This window comes from Lepisosteus oculatus, chromosome 25 (genome assembly GCF_040954835.1).
Source record: "Lepisosteus oculatus isolate fLepOcu1 chromosome 25, fLepOcu1.hap2, whole genome shotgun sequence".
NCBI classification, from domain to species: Eukaryota; Metazoa; Chordata; class Actinopteri; order Semionotiformes; family Lepisosteidae; genus Lepisosteus; species Lepisosteus oculatus.
This window is the reverse complement of record NC_090720.1, coordinates 4370595-4388473: the sequence shown is the minus strand read 5'-3', so window position 1 is coordinate 4388473 and position 17879 is coordinate 4370595. Positions and strand designations below refer to the sequence as shown.

Below are 17879 nucleotides of genomic sequence, written 5' to 3'. Positions count from 1 at the left end.
TTTTCTGTAGTTTCCCATCAATTTGCTACACTATGTCATAGGACTACCATTATCAATGTTTAAAGAATTCTTCCTATGGAACAGCATTGTGTTTCTATGGTCTAGTATAGTAAAAAATAAACATTATGACAGTCTGAGGTTGTTTACCTAACAATTAGAAAAGCCAGATAGTTGATGTTCACATCCTTTTTTTCTCTTCAATCACAAGGATGGCCAATGAGTTGAAATCCAGACGGCTGCTTCAAAATATTAACTTTCTAGCTTTATATTAAGTTAATATTAACTTTCCAGCTCAGCATTTTGTGCAGTATGCATTTTCTGGGATTTTTTTTCTTAGATATCGGAAGAGTGACTAGCTTGTGTTGAGGAGATACAGCTACTGTACTTTAGAAATGTTAGCGTGCTAACAAGCCCATGTTGATAAGCTACAACGGAAAGGCTCTTATTTTGGGCGCCTGTAGCTATAAGACCCTGACTAAGGTATGGACTTCAGGATTGATTGTCACCCAGTCTTACACTGGTTGTGGTTATTCAATCCACTGTAGCAGCTGCCTGTTCTTGAGCAATGCAAACCTTTTTTTTTCTTTTGAGGGTGAGATCTTAACCCCCTAAATTTGGCAAGCATTCCCAGCTGTTCTAGTATTTGGAGGAAGAGATTTTCACTTGTAGTGGAGGATTTTAAAGCTTAATTTTTATCCCACATTTCCAGGAAAATTCCCATTTGAGAGACCCTCTCACCTCCATGACTGTGGTGCAATGTATGATATCTAATAATCGTAGAAGACCCAAAGAAGCACATGTGTTGCATCTGGCCAATCTTGCTACTTGATTTAAACCATGGCAAATATGATTCCTTATTTATTTAATGACTCATAAAAATAGAGCAGTGTCTAAAAGAATCATGCACTTGTAGCAGATTGCCAGTGGCTAAAAGGTTATATCTAAATGGATGTATACTTTGATCTCTTACTATTTAAAAGGTACATCTTATGTGAGTCATTGCTGACTTTTTTTTCCTATACGGTGCAGCCAAAGAGCATCTAAGATGAGTAGTGATGAAGGGAGCAGATTAAAGAGATGCTGTCAGTTTGATCCATTCAGACATTTGTTACTGTACCTTGAAAAGCAGCATGAACCTCAAACAATTTGTGTATTTTATTGCCTGCAAGCTAAACATTTTCCAGTCTTAGCCAATTGGTTAAATTGGCTAAGCTTAAATTTATGGGTTATAGTATGTTGAACTGGCAGTCAATGTAAGTTCTTTTGACTCCCAATGGTCTATGCTGAGTTTTTCTGTGAGTTACAGAACATACATTTCAGCTTCCCTTAAAACAGAATTTTTTAGAGAAATCAGATTTGTTTTAATTGATAAAGAGCAGTAGTGAATCCCCACATTCACTTTTAAGTAAAATCTTAAATGCTTTCTTGCACTGATTTATATTAGCATAAAATGTTTTCACTTTTGAAACCTGTTAAATTCCCCACTTGAAAAAGGGTCATTTATTACCTTTTATTAAAACATCATCTTCCAGTTTTGTAATCAGATATCATTTACAATTATTGTAAATTTTATTTTTTGGGTTTTACTATTTAAAAATGTGAAAAATCTTAAATTTGTGGAGGATTTAAAAATTACAAATAGCTTATGATATTCTTTCTATAAATGCACCATATTAATCTAATATTTATTTTGATGCCCTTACAAGGATATGAGTGCCTCAGTTTATTAATTCTGAAAAAAACTGGTTCTAATTTTAAACCTTTATTAGTTGTTGATAGGGATACAATAAAATAGAAAATTTACAAGAATGTCAAGGTATACTATTAAACTAGTAAATCTATATTTACCATCTTTAAGTCATCTTATTTTCTGTCGTGTCTGAGCAGGGTGTTGGTAGTGATGTCAGATCCTATGTCGACAAGTCCAGAAATGGTCTAACTGAGTTATCTACAAGGCTGCATTGAGCTCTCTTCCTAATTTAACCATCTGTATGTAATTAGCTTTCTTTGTTATCATTATGTATATATTTTCTGCGTCTTTGCATCTGTGTTCTAGAAATCTGGAAATATTTACTATCTAGTTATAAATGCTTATTCCAATATACTAGATAATCTGTCAGCGTGTATTCAACTGTTCAAACACTTGCAAATACTCATGCTTTCTTCCTTCACATACTGTAACATGTTGAGGTATGCAAGTGCATGAAAATAATATATGAGAAGAGAGAATCTTTCTCTTTCAGTTTCCAGGTGCTTAATCTGCAATATTCTAAGAAAGTTTCAGCCTAATTGGTAAAGAACTGTTGGCCTTGATGCTGTGCTTTTTTAAAAGGAGCCCTAGGATTTTTTTTATTGATCCATTTCAAGTTGTGTATTTCAGTCACATTTAAAAGAAATTCTTAAGACATTGTCTGACCCACTTTTCCCCGTTTTCTTTTCTTCTAGGAAAAACAGATGTTTCAGATCAGATTGGAGAGAGTGAAGCTACTGCTATAACTGAATCAATTTCAGGTAATTTTGCAAGAGTGCAAGTTTTTATTCTCAGTACTAAAAGCATGTTTTAAGAAGGAAAATTAGGAATGTTTTTTGTTATAATATTTGATATGAGAACTTGGTGACAGTTAAATTACCAGAACGGTGCTGCATAACTGCTGAAGTAAGATGGAGGTTTTGCTATAGTATTGAGGTTCTATTTAAAGATTTTGCTCAGTTGGTAAAAGAACATAATGTGGCAATATACATGACCAATTGTATTTTTACATTATGGTAATACTCTTAGTTAGGACGTTCATTCCTTACTGTTCCGTGTGTGCAGTAGTTCCAGAATATTCACAGGCACCATATTATTTTTAATTTTATCGCATGTTGTAAATGGCAGTGTGAGCAAATACAGTATGTACAGTAATCCTTGAGAGAGATGGGTTACTGCTATGCTGTTTCATAGTACTGCCTTTCTATGACAGCTGCAGAGGATCCTATGGATGTTAATGTATGCACGAAGCATGGAGCAAAATCGACATACGATATTCTTTGCAAAGAACAGTCTAGGAAGCAAGGGCTCTTGCTTTCTTGCCCTTAGACATTCAGTGTGTTGGACTGCATTTGATTCATTGATGTTTGTACATAAAAATGCACCATTTCCCTTTTTTACATATTTGCTAATACAGTAACTCAGAGGCAAGTGTCGGATGTGAAAGCACACTTCACCGCCAGTGCCTGCTGGTACAAATGTAAAGGTCAGGGCCTTCTCTAAGGCTTCTGGCATCTGAGAAATGAGGGAGAGCCCTGTCAGAGGCAGTCAGACATGATGTGTATCTTCTATGCTGTTTCATTACAATTGAAAGAGGCTTTAAAAGAGGTATCTGCTATGTTTATGCTGTGAATCCAGAATAGTATTATTTTAGTGATTTCTTTTTTTGCAATTTAAAATATTTTTTAAAAAATATATATCTTAAAGGATTCTATAATACATTTCCTTTTTTAAAAAATATTATGAGAGTATAAGCTATATATACACGTATAGTGTGTGTGTGTGTATCCTATACATCTTTGAAGCAGCTTTGAAGCATGTTGGTTTTATTAGACAGCTGTTATGTCTTGACCTCATTAAGATAAATCCTTCTATAATCCTGTTTTTTTCCAGTATCAATATTGGAACATAAAATATTGTTAAACACAGAGATGATTGTGTGAGATTAGCACCCAGATGTAAGAATTTATTAGAATAAATGTAATTGTACAGTGTATGGTTTTCATGACTTTTCAAAGTTTGGTACAGGCCTACACACCACAATCAAAAGGCCATCCAAACCCTTTACCTTGTATTTTGCCAGGGAGCTGAACGTTTGTGCTGTGTGCATCTCTTATCTCCCAGCACTGGCTGATTGTCAGGCTGCTCTAAAGTTCAGAGAAGCCCTCAGTCAAGTGGAAAGTAACTGGCGATAATCCATTGCTCTTCATGCTACAAGAGTGGTTTGAAATTTGAAGGTCAGACTGATCGTGTTGGATCACAAAGCAGCCTTGTTAATTTAACTGCCTGCCTCATTGCTTTCCTGTTAAGTTAGGTGAGAAAATTGACCCTTGCTAATTTTCCCTTGCCTCTGCCCTTATTCTTTTAACAGGGTCCCTGCAGTGTGGGCATCACAGCCCAGCCCTTAGAGAGTACTTCATTAAGTTCCCCAACAAAGAATAGGGACATTGTTAATGACCCAGAGCACCTTGTATGCTTAATTATCGTCAAACTAGAAACAAACAGCCGTCACTCCTAAAACATATATATTTATTACTTTGGTTTGCTTGTTAGCATAGCAGGAAAATATTTGGTGAATGAGATTTCATAAATGTGGTTTGTCCTTGCATAAGACATTCATTGGAATTAAATTTAACTCGATACTGCAGCTGGTCTGAAGAACAACTTAATAAAACTCAAATGTTACGTGAATGTGATGCCCTGAGTATATTTCTGCCATTTACAGAATAATTTAAAGTTCATATTAAAACCCAAGAATGCGCTGTCAGTATTAAACATTACAGATGACTGTAGCTCATATCTTTGTTCTTTAATATTTGTGTACATCTGTCAGCAGCTCCCCGTGTTGTGAATATTTCTGTGGACTGCGATATGTATGTACTTGTAAGAAAAGTCCTTTTCCCTTCTATGGGAAAGATTCGGCTCCATTTGAGGCCAGGTATCGGCTAAGGCGGGTGTATTCAGCAACTGAAACAATGTATTTTTATGGATCTGTCTTGAATATTGATATTTAAGTAGAAGCCCTTAAGTGCTGTTACAATTAAAGTAACCAGGATACTGTTTGTTTTGTACAAGAGAACACTTTTACTGAAATTCCAAACCTTAGATTTTTCTTGTTTCCTTCAGCCCTTTTTCAGCATCATGTTTAACTTGCATGTTTAGACTCAAGTGTGTTTTCATTATGTCTTTCTCCCTGTACTACCTGAGAAAACATGTTCACTGTTCAGACACGATAGGAGGTAAGCAGTAGTAACAGAGCCTTATTTACAGTAAGTGCCATATCCTGACTTTAAAATGTAAAATTTACAGTTTCTCCATCTAGTTTTATAATATATCTGGTCAAATATGAAGAAAATCCAATTATGTTTTATTGATCATCAAAAATATCTGGAGGCTTTGGCCTTGAATTTACGAGGTAGGGGCTCTGACCTGGCCCAGGCTGAATAAATCAAGGTCATTTTCATCTGGTTTCAAGCGGAAAGCTTCCTATTTTTTTCAGCAGCATGACCTGCAGTAGTTTGTTGGAGGATTCTCCTGCCCCGATTCCACTGAATTCAACTTCAGTGGCCATAACGACGGCAGTTTGATCCGGTCACCGATACCCTTTACATGGCAGTGCCAAGGCCAAAGTCTGGAAATTCTCAGGTGATACAGGCATGCGTTTTCCCCACCAAACAATGAAGGTTTCACTTTCCCTATGAAAATGCATTTCTCCATTTGCAAATATAGAGACATGCAACTTTTTTACTATTGTCTGTGAGAGGTGTTTTTGAAATAATCTGATAAACTTCAGCAAAAAGAATAAAAGATAGACATAGGGACCTGAATGGAAATTATGAATATATAGAAAGTAGGACTGAAAATGAATCATTTTTACTTGCATAAAATCAATTTTGGATGTCTGGAACACAGTACCAAGCCATTGCAGATAAAACTGAGATCCTACAAGAAACAGCTGGAACTGCCTCAATCCATTTCCCTGTGTGCTCTGTCTGATCTCTTCCTTTTATCTAAGTAAGGCTATAAACTTATGATTAACATTTGTGAAGATCCACCAATTACAAGCTTCTGCAGGTTTCGCTTAAGAGTGATTTCTTTGAGGAGACCAGAAGACAGGGATGCAGTGTTAATTGAGATCTACCACATCTCTGGGAGCTTAAGACAGATTGTCATTAAGTCAGTTTAATGAGCCATCCCCTGGATATCAGCACATGGTACAGCAATGCTGTCTTTACCATACAGACCAAGAAACTTTCCTTGTGGCAATGGGAATGTCATAATACTATGGGAATAAAGCTGGACAATTTTGGAATGCAACTTCAAAAGTTTGCAGAATACAAAAAAAATCAAGCATGTCCTGCAAAATTTAAGCATTATTTTCAGCATTATTGGAGCATTAATCAGCTCATTAGATATAAAATTGCAATAGATATGCAGCAACCAGTTCCAATTTTTTTGCAAGAGTGTAGTGATTAACTACTTAAGAGTCCAGATCCATGGGTTTTTTTAAACTTGTAGCCTTCAGAAACAAGACCAGAGTTCGGGGACTTGTTAAGGTTAGCAACAATTTAGACGAATAGTAGGAAAACTAAATTTGAGTAGAGGCATAGGAATGGAGTTCCAGACACAGGTTGTTGGTCTCATTTTAACAAACTCACCAACAGCAGTAATATCCACAGCAGTAAAATAACAGAAACTAAAAGTTGTAAGAGCTGGAGTGGGCACACTTGACACAAGAGCAGAAAGTGAGGTTATCAACTGGTTATTAATATTTTTTTTTGTTGTTGTGAAATTGCATGAACGTCTTACACTGTACTCTGTGACCCCCCTCGGTCAGGCTGGAATGGAAGAATAGAGCCAAGCTCATGGAGGTGGCACAGGTTGCCATTAGACCATCTTTGTAGGCCAGGTTGTGTTGTTCTAAGCCTGTAGATGGAACAGCCAGTCCCATCCTCCTCCACAGTCACTTATGCTCACTGCCATCGTGAACTGCAGCTCATGTACCTGGAGAAATAAGCAAAAGGAGAGATGAGGTTTATTGGGAGCTAGACAACTGAGAATTTGTGTACTTTTTCTTTATATAAATATTTTTTTTCTGCTAGTCTCCGGTTTCTTATCAAAAAGCACTATAGATCTAATTAAAGATATTTTTTGTTAGGTGTGTAAATTCCTTTATTCCTTCTTTTTCACCTTTGTTAGCCAATTGTGCATCTTTTTCCTGAATTAAAATTAATTGCTTTTTTTGGAGCTGATTTGTTCTGGGGGTTTTTGGCTGCTTTTAATCTTTTTGTTCAGTTCTGCTGCTGCTGCATTATGTGTGTTGGAACGCACATGAATTGATTGACAGGCCCCCCCAAAAAAGGAAAAACAGCGATTATGTAGATGCTCAAAATACTACACCGCTTAAAACTTTCAGTTTTCCAGCCTTAGACTGACATTGTGTGGGTTTAGAATTTCAGCTGAAAGTATGAGATGAAAAGGGAAGAAGCCAATCCGTCCAGTAGGCATACATTTTATTCTTACACCTGAAAAAGGCTCCACAGCTGAAACGTTTTTCTTCTCTTTTCAGAATGGAATAAACCTTTACTTGTTTCATACATTTGATTCTGTGCACTAAAATAAGTAATTAAGATGAACTATTCTCCAACACTGATGGCATAGTGGTGCAGTGTTCAGCATTGCTGCTTCAAAGCTCTGGGACCCTGCGTTCAAGTCCAGACCTAGAGTGATATCTGTGTGGCGTATGTTCTCTCTCTATGTTTGTGTTGGGGTTTTTTTTCTAGGTGCTCTACTCTTCTCCCACAGTTCACAAATATACTGTTAGGTTAATTGGCTTTCTGGGACATCGGCCCTTGTTTGTGTGTGTGTGTGCCCTGTGAGGGACTGGCAGTCTGTCCTGCCTTATGCCTGGGATAGGCTCCAGTTCTCCCTTGACCCTAAATTGGGAGAAGTAGTTAGAAAATGAATGAATGAATGGATGGATGGATTTTCCAATTTGCAAGGTGATTGCATACTACACAGGTTTTTTTTTCAGATTTTTCTACATCTTGGGCATCATCTAGAATGTACAGTATATCAACATACAGTACATGACAAGATTTTTTCAATTTTAACAAATTGAATTTAAACCAATTTTCTAATGTTTCATATGGGGGAAAAATTATGCATGTAATGTTAAGCTTCCAAACTTAGCACATTTCCTTTAGCTTCTCTGTTGAAGTATGAATTGCTTGAAAAAGACTCTTGGTGTATCCTCCCTGTCCAAAAACAAGATTATGTCATTTCAAGATGGTAATATGGCAAGCTGGGGCATTTCAAACCTTGAGCAGTAATTGGATTTCTCAATGGCAGGGTATCCAAAGGGAAAGAAAAAGGGCTTTTAGGCAAACAAGGGAGTGATAACCTCAGCTTACCTTCTTTTATTACTAAGGACAAAATTAAAAACCAGTAGGGGACATTTAATATTAAAATTAATGGTCCATGTTTTTTGCTGGTGCCGAAGGCAATTTGCTGTGTCCCCCTCCTTTTTTAATGCACTTTGCGGTCTATATTCTGCAAAACCTTCCTGTGCCTCTGCAGCTATTTTAACAGTAATGTGATTTAATACCAGTGTGTCCTTGTGGCAAATGAAGTGGGAAGTGCACAGGCAGTTCAAGATCTCCTGGCACTCCAGGATTTATTTGCCGTTTTTGTCACTGTGCTTATGCTTGGGTAGAGGTGTAAACGTATCAGTACAAACACTTTTTCAATAGCCCTGGTGGTTATACCTCTGTCAAGGTGGCTAGGTGGTAAATTCCAATAATGCTTTTCATTTGTTAATCCTTGCTCCTGGGACATCACGCCTTTGAAAAGTCACCTGACAAAAATGCAGTGCTTTGCAAACATATTTAAATCATTGCAGCTTTCACATTTTGCTGCTTTAAAGCTTGCACCCGTGACACTTGAGTAGCAATTAGTATTTGTTATATACACAAGCTACTCCACACATTCAAAGCAAAAAACAAACAAGAAGTAAAAGTCATTTTCGCATTAGAATTCAAGCCCTTTGCTTTGACAAAACCTAAATCAATTTAGGTGCCCAATTTCCTTGAGCCACACAATTAGTGAGAGGGCCCTGTCTGTGTGCAGGAATAGTAGTTCACATGATGTCAGATGATTACACCCGTCTGTGTCAGGTCCCTCACACAGGTCATGCATTTCAAGCAAAGGTTCAAATATGAAGACAAGGAACTTAAAGAATAACTGATGGACAGAGCTGTATGAAAGTACACAGGTCAAGAGAAGGGTATCAAATCTTTCAAAGACCTAATATTCAATTTCTTCTTTGCATGGTGAAGTCCATTAAGAGGTGGAAGGCACCCAGACATGACCAAGATCAAGCTGACCATCCAAATCAAGCAGCTAAGCAGGGAAGAAACTGATTTGGGATGCTTCCATGAGGCTAACGGCAACTTTGAGTTACAGATTTCACTGGCTGGGATGGAAAAAAATGTCCAAGGGTCACTCCATAAAGGGAACTGAAAAAAACATCTCAAATCCAGAATGGGATTTGCAAGAAAGCATCAAAGTGATACTGCAAACATGCAGCCAAAAGATTGTCAAATAAAGTCAAAACTATTTGGTCTAAATGCAAGGTGTTACTGTACATCTGATGTAAACCTAACAGAGTGCACCATTTATTCAGCACCATCCCTACTGGCAAATGTGGTAGTGGCAGCATTATGTTCTAGTTCTGCTTCTCATCAGCAGGGACTGGGAATCTTGTCAAGACTGATAGGAACATAAAGCAGCAAAGTGCTGACAAATCTTAGAGGAAAGGCTGCTTCTCACCTGTTTAACTAGAACAAAAATTCACCTTTCAGCGGGACAGTGAGCTAAAAAACAAGACCAAAGTGACCCGATCAAAGTCCTAGCTTGATCAATTTGAAGAATTTATGGAACATCTAGAAAACTGCTGTCCATAAGGGATCCCCAAGCAACTTGAGAGAGCTTGAGCACATTGGTCTAGAACAATGGGCAACAATTGCATCAAGAGAGTTTGCAAAATTGGTTGAATGTTGCCTAAAAAGAGAGAGAGCTGTAATTACTGTCAAACGTGCTTCCACCAAATGTTGAGTTGACAGGCTTGAATACTGTGAATATGTATGAAATCAAATTATTTAAGGTTTTTTTCTTGACTTATTGCTAACATTTTGCTGTAACATATCTTAATTGTTGAAAGTTTTCAGCTTGACTAACAGGTTTTAAAAGTATCCATCATTTTGGAGTTTTACAAAATGGGACACCATAGGAAGAGTCTGAATACTTTGCATATTTGCAAAAAAAAGTTTTCCATTATTCTAAGCAACTCCATTAATGGGGTTTGAACTATTTTTTTTACATTTTCAATTTTTAAATTTATATTACGCTCTCCAAAGCATATTGGAGCACAATAAGATTTAGACTTTTTACATATTTTTCTTTGCACAACAAAAAGTAATCTTTTTTTTTTACAGAATAATTTTGATATGCTGCAATAGATCTTTTTTTTTTTACTTTAATGAATAGCTTCATATCTTTTTCTTCAACACTTGTGACTGCTGGGTTTAATTTAAATTGGTATGGGGCAGGAATGCATTTTGATTTGAAGCCCTGCTTGGTCTTATTAGCAATTAGTTATTGTTTCAGCAGTGTGGGGGACTTTTTTCCATTCCTTGTTTATGGCTGCCTTTTTGGGAAAATATCCTCTGAGATGTTACATTAATGGTGAAGAAACTACAATATATACTGTAAATGGATGACTGGAAAGAACCCTCTGGTGGATGGCAAGCCCCCAAGTATTGCAAAAGAATCAAATGCATGAGAAGCATCCTGCCTGGCCTCAGAAATTCAAGCTGATGTCCAAGTGTAAGATAAGGAGATCTTTACAATTGGATCTACATCTTACTTAGCACCCATAACTCTGTCCAGAACTGAAGAGGAGGTAAGTTAGCTTATTCAAAAAAACCCGAATTTCTACAGTGAAGTCCTTTTATCTTCTGATCAGCATGTTAACCTTCCATATTCATAACAATATTGATACAGCAGGGTGCATCAGATTTAACGATGCTTTGCTTAACCTTTGGTTTACAGTTTCTGTTCACTCCTCGTCTTAGAAGCTCTGTTCCTTGGAAATCAGTCTTAAATTACAATGAAGTATCTGATTACATATTTCTGTGAACTTTAGTAAAACAGAGACGGGGGTTCTTGCTAGTTAAGTAAATATTGTCTTGCTCCAAGTTGCTCTGGTCTTTCATCTTTGAGCCTTGTTTCTGCTCGTTAAGATTCTCTGTAGAGGAGATCAAAGATGGTCTTTATGACAACAGAAGTCCTTCAAGAGAAATTTACTGGTTTCTCACTCTCAAAGCTGGCGGTTAAGAGTTGAGCTGCTGATATAGGTAGAAACAATTCTTGAATCTCATTCAATTGACATCAGCTTTTCACTAAATTAAAAGGCAGAATTAACCGCAGATTGTTATAAGGTTTGATGGGGTGGATGTCTTTTAGAAAACAAACAAATGCAGATTGAATTCATTTCAAACACTGTACAGTGTAATGAACTTTAAAGTGTTTCTGTCTTATAAAAAGGAAACTTGACAATTTCTTAGACAAAATGTACATGAATGATGAATAGTGCAGAATCCAATTATAAGAAAAAGAAAAAAACTAATGTCTGCCTCACATGAGGCATTATCTCATATAGAGATCTGCTTGTCAGGGAGAATAACTAGCAAAACTAAACTGTCGATGACTCCGGCAGGCTATAAAAACAGAGCAAATTTCTTTCTTCCCCCAACGCTGTCAAATGTGAAGATTAAGGCGTGTGATGTTTGATATATTTATTTATTCAGTTTTAAGACGGAGGCCTTATCTGAAATTATTATTTTTTTGCTTCTTTCCGACTTTTCTTTTTTTTTAAAAAAAAAAGTGCTTGGAATGCAGCACAATCAGTCCTTTTGTTTCCCTGTTTTATTTCTTCTGCTGCTCAAGTTCAGTGTTAATCTGATAGCGCAGAAAATATCAGTCTTTAAAAAGAAAACCACAATCTTGTCTGTAGAGTATGCATATAGAACACGGGAAATGTCAAGATTATTTCTTTTGGTAAAATAGAAAGAACGGGTGATCATTTCTCAGAGGCAGATTGCAATAATGCAAGTTTCCATTTCTTTTGATAACATCTTTTCCTGTAAATATCATGTTTACTGAATTAGTTATCTTTTTGTGCAGTTTATCCGTCTTACTCGAGAACTGCAGCAAGGTGAATCACCTCACCTAGTGTCAATGTACCAAGTGCTAAATTGACTCGGGCATCCGTAAGAAAAGAGAACAGAAAAAAAACACTTTACTAAGTAACGGACACTCTTCTGTGTGTTTTGATGAACTCCTTGAAGAGAGATTGCCTCCTTATCCCTCCTAGTTTTGCAAAGCAGAGTGCAGTTGGTGCCTGAACTGCTGTCTTGCCGAGAGTCTGCCAAAGGTCTCGCACCTGCTGTAACAGAGGGATGGCGAGGCAGGGGGTGGTATTTATACAGGATGGGTCTACTGAGAGGAAGGAAAATTGCTGTTCCAGAGCTATACCACTCCTTCTGAGTCAAGTTCAACAGGAACCAAGAACAGTTAAAGCTCTTCCCTGCAGAGCACATCCGAGCTGGCTTATATAGATGGAAAGAATTTCAAGCAGTAGTGGATGAACAGCATGTTCAAAGTCTGACATGAATTTAAGTACCTTAACTCTGAGCTTTTGTGCTGATACTGTATACCAAAATAGGTCAAAATTATTACAAGGCCTTTTTTCTTTGTATTTAGTTAGCAAGACGGTATGCAAAAATAGTCTTCATCTTTAATCTTGCCACTGAGATGCAATTTTCCATTTTTTTCCTTCTTTTTTTGGGTATTTGTTTTGCTCTAATTTAGTACATTGTGAATTCTCTGATTATAGTATTTATCAGTACAATACTACAGCAATTTGTGGGCTATATTGGTTTTTGTTAAGCCTTCGTTACGGCAGCATTGCTGCATCTGCCCTGTGTATTGTCCCGGGTTTGCTCAAAACTGCCAAACAGATTTTGACCATATTAATTCTAAATCTTTAAGCTGCTTAGAATAACCAAAATGTTGCATACAATACCTGTACATTTCTGAGTATTTGTTTAGAATTCTGCTTTAGGATCCCTATGAAAATATTCACTCTTACACACACGCAGGGGAGAATTTAGAGATGCCAGTGAGTCTAAGCCACAGGTTTTTGGACAATGTTCAGTAACTGGAGCACCTCCTGAAAACTCAAAGCTGCCACGGACAACTTGCAAACAGATCACACATGAGGCACTCCAGGTCTGACTACAACCCAGGACCTAAGAGGTTTGAAGCACCAGAGCTGCTTGCCATGCCAAAAAGACACCCCTATGCTATGTCTTGATGCGTAGATACAGTAGTTATACTGATGGGGGGAAAAAAGAAACGCAACACCCCCTCTTCCACACTCTGGCCCTCCGGCCTGCGTGGAACAGGCTGAAGAGTCCCTCTGGCCTAAGTCAGTTGGGTGTGACTTCTAGGAGCAGTGAGCCTTGCTCTAAGGCCAGCAGCATGGAGCCTCACTGTCCTGTCACTGATGCAGGCATTATGTCTACCGGCAGTTTCAGCAGAAGTATGGGTGGCAGACCTGAAACGATCTCTCAGATGGACCAGTCTGACATGTCGGTCCTGCTCTGGTGTGGTCACTCGAGGATGACTGGATCTTGGATGGTCATCTGTCCTGCCGGTCTGCTGTAACCTTCTCTGCAGTTGGGACACAGTGGAGCTGCTTACTCCATAGTGTCTGGCAATGCTGGCACATGACATGCCTGCCTGCAGCATGCCAATGGCCCTCTCCCCTGCTTCTGGTGACATTCGAGACATTATGGAATACACAGAAAACTTACTAAGAGTAGCCTTTTTTCTTGCAGTGACCTAAGCTTTGAATTAAGGCTTTTTAAAGGATGCGATAGGGCATTGTTCCACCTCAACCTCGTTGAGTAAAAGTGCACCTAACGAGCTTTCTTGTGATTGGCAAGTTGCAATGCCTCACTGCACAAGCTGTATTGCTGGTCAGAGGCCTTAAAAAAATTGACAACATTTTGTGAAAGTACGTAAGCTCTAACTATAGTATTCTCATTCCAGAAAATGTTGCGTTTCTTTTTTCCATCAGTGTATATTTATAATTGATTGTGTATTAGTTTACATTTGAACTCTCTTTGTTTCTTATATGTGGCAGATTGCCTGTGTCCAAACTTTAGCCAGGAACATAATATAATAAATATAATAAAGGCCAATGTTCTGTGCCCCCACAAAAATTAAAAACATGTTAAATAATTATTCTGTGATTATCCTATTTCAAAACTGTCAACAACTTACGCTGTGTTCTCCTGGATAAATGTCTTTAATGACACCCCCTCTAACATACTTTCCACCCATTTAAAAAAACAACCACCTCAAGGAGAGTTTTGAATGGAAACACACATGACATAAGATCTATAGATAGGTGTGGTATTATCCTAAGCTCTCAGCAAGTATTGAGTTTCATAATATTCTGGCAACAACAACACTTGTGTCCATTGGTTACAGGACAACTCATGTTTTTCAGGCACATGAAAGTGGTCAGAGTTAGTGGAGAGGGTTGTGTCTTAATTGAAGATCTGTTTTTGCAGGGCTTTGCGGTTTAAGCATGTCTGCGGTCCTGAGAGGTTACAGCCATTGCTCCTCTGTAATAGATATCGAAATTTGAATTTAGATTAACTGTGGAAATAGTTTAGTCAACTTCAGTTAAAATATAAGTTACTCAAGGACACACTTAATTTCAGTTTTATATTTGAATTTTTCTTTTACAAACCCAATGATGTTATTCATTAGGGAAATTGTTCCCTATTTAAAGAAACACCAATATTTATTGCTCCACCATAGCAACTGAAATATCAATGAAATATTTTAAAACAGAAGGAAAACATTTATTTCTGCATTTCTGTCCACTTCTTTCCTAGAGATGAATGTTGCCACCCATTACTTATGTAACTATTTTTTTCAGAGACAAATCCTTCCTCAGACATCATTATAAAGCTTTAGTATAAAAGCAGAATTTCACTTATCTGCCTATATTAGGCTTGATTTAATCTGTATTTTCCTTAATCACTATTGGTTGGATTCCATAGCTCAAAACAGCTGATCATTCGATGGGTTAGACAAAAATCCTACAACTGTAATTAATTGTGATTTTCTTGTTTATTAGAAAAGGTTTTGGATAGTCCTATGTGGCCTTTCAGAATATCTGCGTTCTTGTAATCAACAACTTAAATATTCTTAAAGAAATTCTGTATTTATCAGTCATAGAGAGGCCTCAAAAGAGAGTTCAGTGGCATGGTGAATTAGGTCAAAGAGAGAATTTGTATGCAGTCAATTCAACCCAAATAAAAAACGAGTAATGAAGAGGCACTTTGCATTTTTATGTTTGTCACAGTATGAATGGTTACATTTCTAGCCTTTTAAAATTTTAAGCAGAAATAATTAGGCAGCATATATGTTTAGGAATTAAATGTGTTCCTCTTCGAAAAGAAAAGACATAAAAGCTTAGACTACAAATTAACTCCAAAATAGCGCTACGTTCCTAAAGCTGTACTATGGCGAGTTACACACTTTTACTGGAGCATAACATTATTCTTATATTCTTGAGTATATTCTTATACTTCTTTCACCAAGTCTGTTAGGTTCTATAATTCATAGAATGCAGTATAGTATATAGTATATACTTCAAAGGTATTTTAAACAACTATTTAATTATTGATGCTTCCCAAATACTCTAGGTAACTATTTTTCTAACACAACATAAAGCCCAGTGGTCACTGATTTTATTTATGCAAGTTAAAATGTGAGTTTTTATAGAATTTAGAAAATTCTATTTCACTTATACATTTGTAAGTGAAATAATTAATAGTATTTTTAGACTCATTCAGAGTACACTTTGAAGGCCACATGCGTCAGAGTGGGCGAGACCGATTTATTTTCAGTAAAAGGAGAATGGCAGATTGATCTGTTCTGCAGTGATGTTCTGTATTGTGATAACATGGTGACATCAGTGTCAGTACATTCATTGGAGATCCTTTAGCTTTCTGTCAGTGTCTCTTTCCTGTTAAGTGTTTGTCCTTCTGGCAGCAGCCATGTTGGATGGAGCATGAAAAATTCTTCTGGTGAGTACCACTGCTCTCGCCCGCTTTCATTAAGAAGTTCTCATTTGGACTAATTGAGGTCGACTTTGGACAAAAAGGGAAGAAAGGTGTGATGTGCAGCTGGTCACCTTTGAAATAGACCAAGCTTTCGAAATCTCATTTTATATCTCCCGCCAGGCCAATAAAACCAATCACTTTCATTTGATGAAAATATTACTTCACATAGATTAGCTCATAAAATGCCTATAACTGTTTATATCCTATTATTAGGTCTTGCATCTGCAGATTTAATGATGATTGCTGATGTCTTAGGTAGTAGTGATGAGCTCCCTCCCTCCATGCAATGGATGTGCCCTCCCCCCTTCAGTTTCTTACCTGCAACCCTCTTCAGGTGATTAGTGGGCTATAATTGAGTTGGCTGTAAAAAAAAAAGGATAATTAACTGACATTTCTGTCATGTGGGGAGGTCACATTGCTCTGCCTCTCTGTGGCAGTTAGGGGGATCGTTGTACCTGCTGGTTTGTCCCTGAGGCAAGAGTCTAACCTTTATCCAGCAGGTCTTGTTATAATTGTTCTAATTAAAAAACGCACACGGGGGGTCAGAGACAGAGACTGGTCTCTCCCTGGTTCCTGCTCCTCTCCAGCCTTGCTTCTTAAAGATGCGCTTCTCTCTTCCCCCGAAGTTGCAGGGAAGAAAGCCTGCGTTTTGGCAGGAGTGTCGCATCCAGATGTACAGGAAATTACAGACTAGCAAAATCGAGAGAAACAGGCTCAATGGATTAATCCTGCTAAACAGCAGCGGGTATTTGAAGGGCAAGTAATGGCTAGTAATAGCAGTTAATGTAGGAAATCATACTGATTGTTGCTTTGAATGCCACTTGGCACTTAAATCTTCCGTAATTATTTTGGAAAAATGATTATTATTGAAATGAAATTATATCCAGCTTTTTTGGCATGCTTTCCCTGAATACCTCACTGCTATTTTAATATTTGCTTTGCCACAATAGAGGCTTACAGTTTTTATAAATAAAGGTTTCCTCTAGTTAATGTTTCATACATTTTCTCCCAGGTCGTATCTTTGTTTTCCATGTGGATATACTTCTGTCTTTTATCAGTGTGAAGAAAAAAAGGCTTTAGAGCTGATTTAGTGATAGCAAGTTCATTATTTACTAGGTCTTTAGCGTGTAGCTAATGTTGCAATGCTTCTCTGGGCTTTAAGAAATACTGTTGTATTACTGCTGCATGGCTTTGTTCTTGTTCGAGTCAGTTCTTAGCTCTAGCTGGAAAAACTACAGAAAGGTGCACAACTCAAAGAAGCCTCCCTTGAGAATCTTCTATGGAGGTTTCATAGAATCATGCATAGTGTATCAATGTTTTAAATGACTCTTCTTTTAAATGTTGATACCCATACTTCTTGACATAATTCAAAGTGAAGTAAAACTATTGAGATAATTATCCATTGTGGTTTCTTTAGTAGCAAAACTGTAGGTATTAATTCCTGAGAATGATTTTCTGTAAGAGCTACTGTTTGTACTGAATGTGTATGCAGAGCAAAAGTGCAAAGTGTATCCCTTAGAGAGCCCTATTTGGGCTGCTCAATTTATTCCTTATCCTTGGAGGAGTTTCTTAGATTCAATAAATAAAACTGAAAAATCCTCTATTGTGCTAGGCAGGTAAAATGTATACTTCTGTTCTTTCATTGTGATTTAAGGGTTTTTTTTTTCGGGAAATGCCAATTCTATAATGATCTTGAGACCTTTTTAAATAAAGACTCTTGTTCAAATGAGATTGCATGTCCCACCCATAGAGCAGCAAAGCTATTAAATGACCTATTTCATTTCTAGTTGTCTGCTCTGCATTAAGGCTAATTTTGGTTCAGTATAGAAACAATTTCTTGTAGCTGAGCTAAACTGGAG

At 37.2% G+C, this 17879-nt stretch overlaps 1 protein-coding gene across 4 annotated transcripts in view; it reads left to right on the top strand.

Annotated features, from left to right (window-relative positions):
* The window catches only part of LOC107075574 (MORN repeat-containing protein 1), a 165296-nt gene that overhangs the window by 22587 nt on the left and 124830 nt on the right, over window positions 1-17879 (top strand). For all 4 annotated transcript variants that reach the window (XR_011183659.1, XR_001477079.2, XM_015337156.2 and 1 more), the window contains exon 11: window positions 2446-2511. Coding sequence is in view for 2 of the 4 variants with exons in the window: in XM_015337156.2 (XP_015192642.1) it covers window positions 2446-2511 (66 nt within the window). In the remaining 2 variants the exon portion in view is untranslated. The remainder of the gene's footprint in view (window positions 1-2445; window positions 2512-17879) is intronic.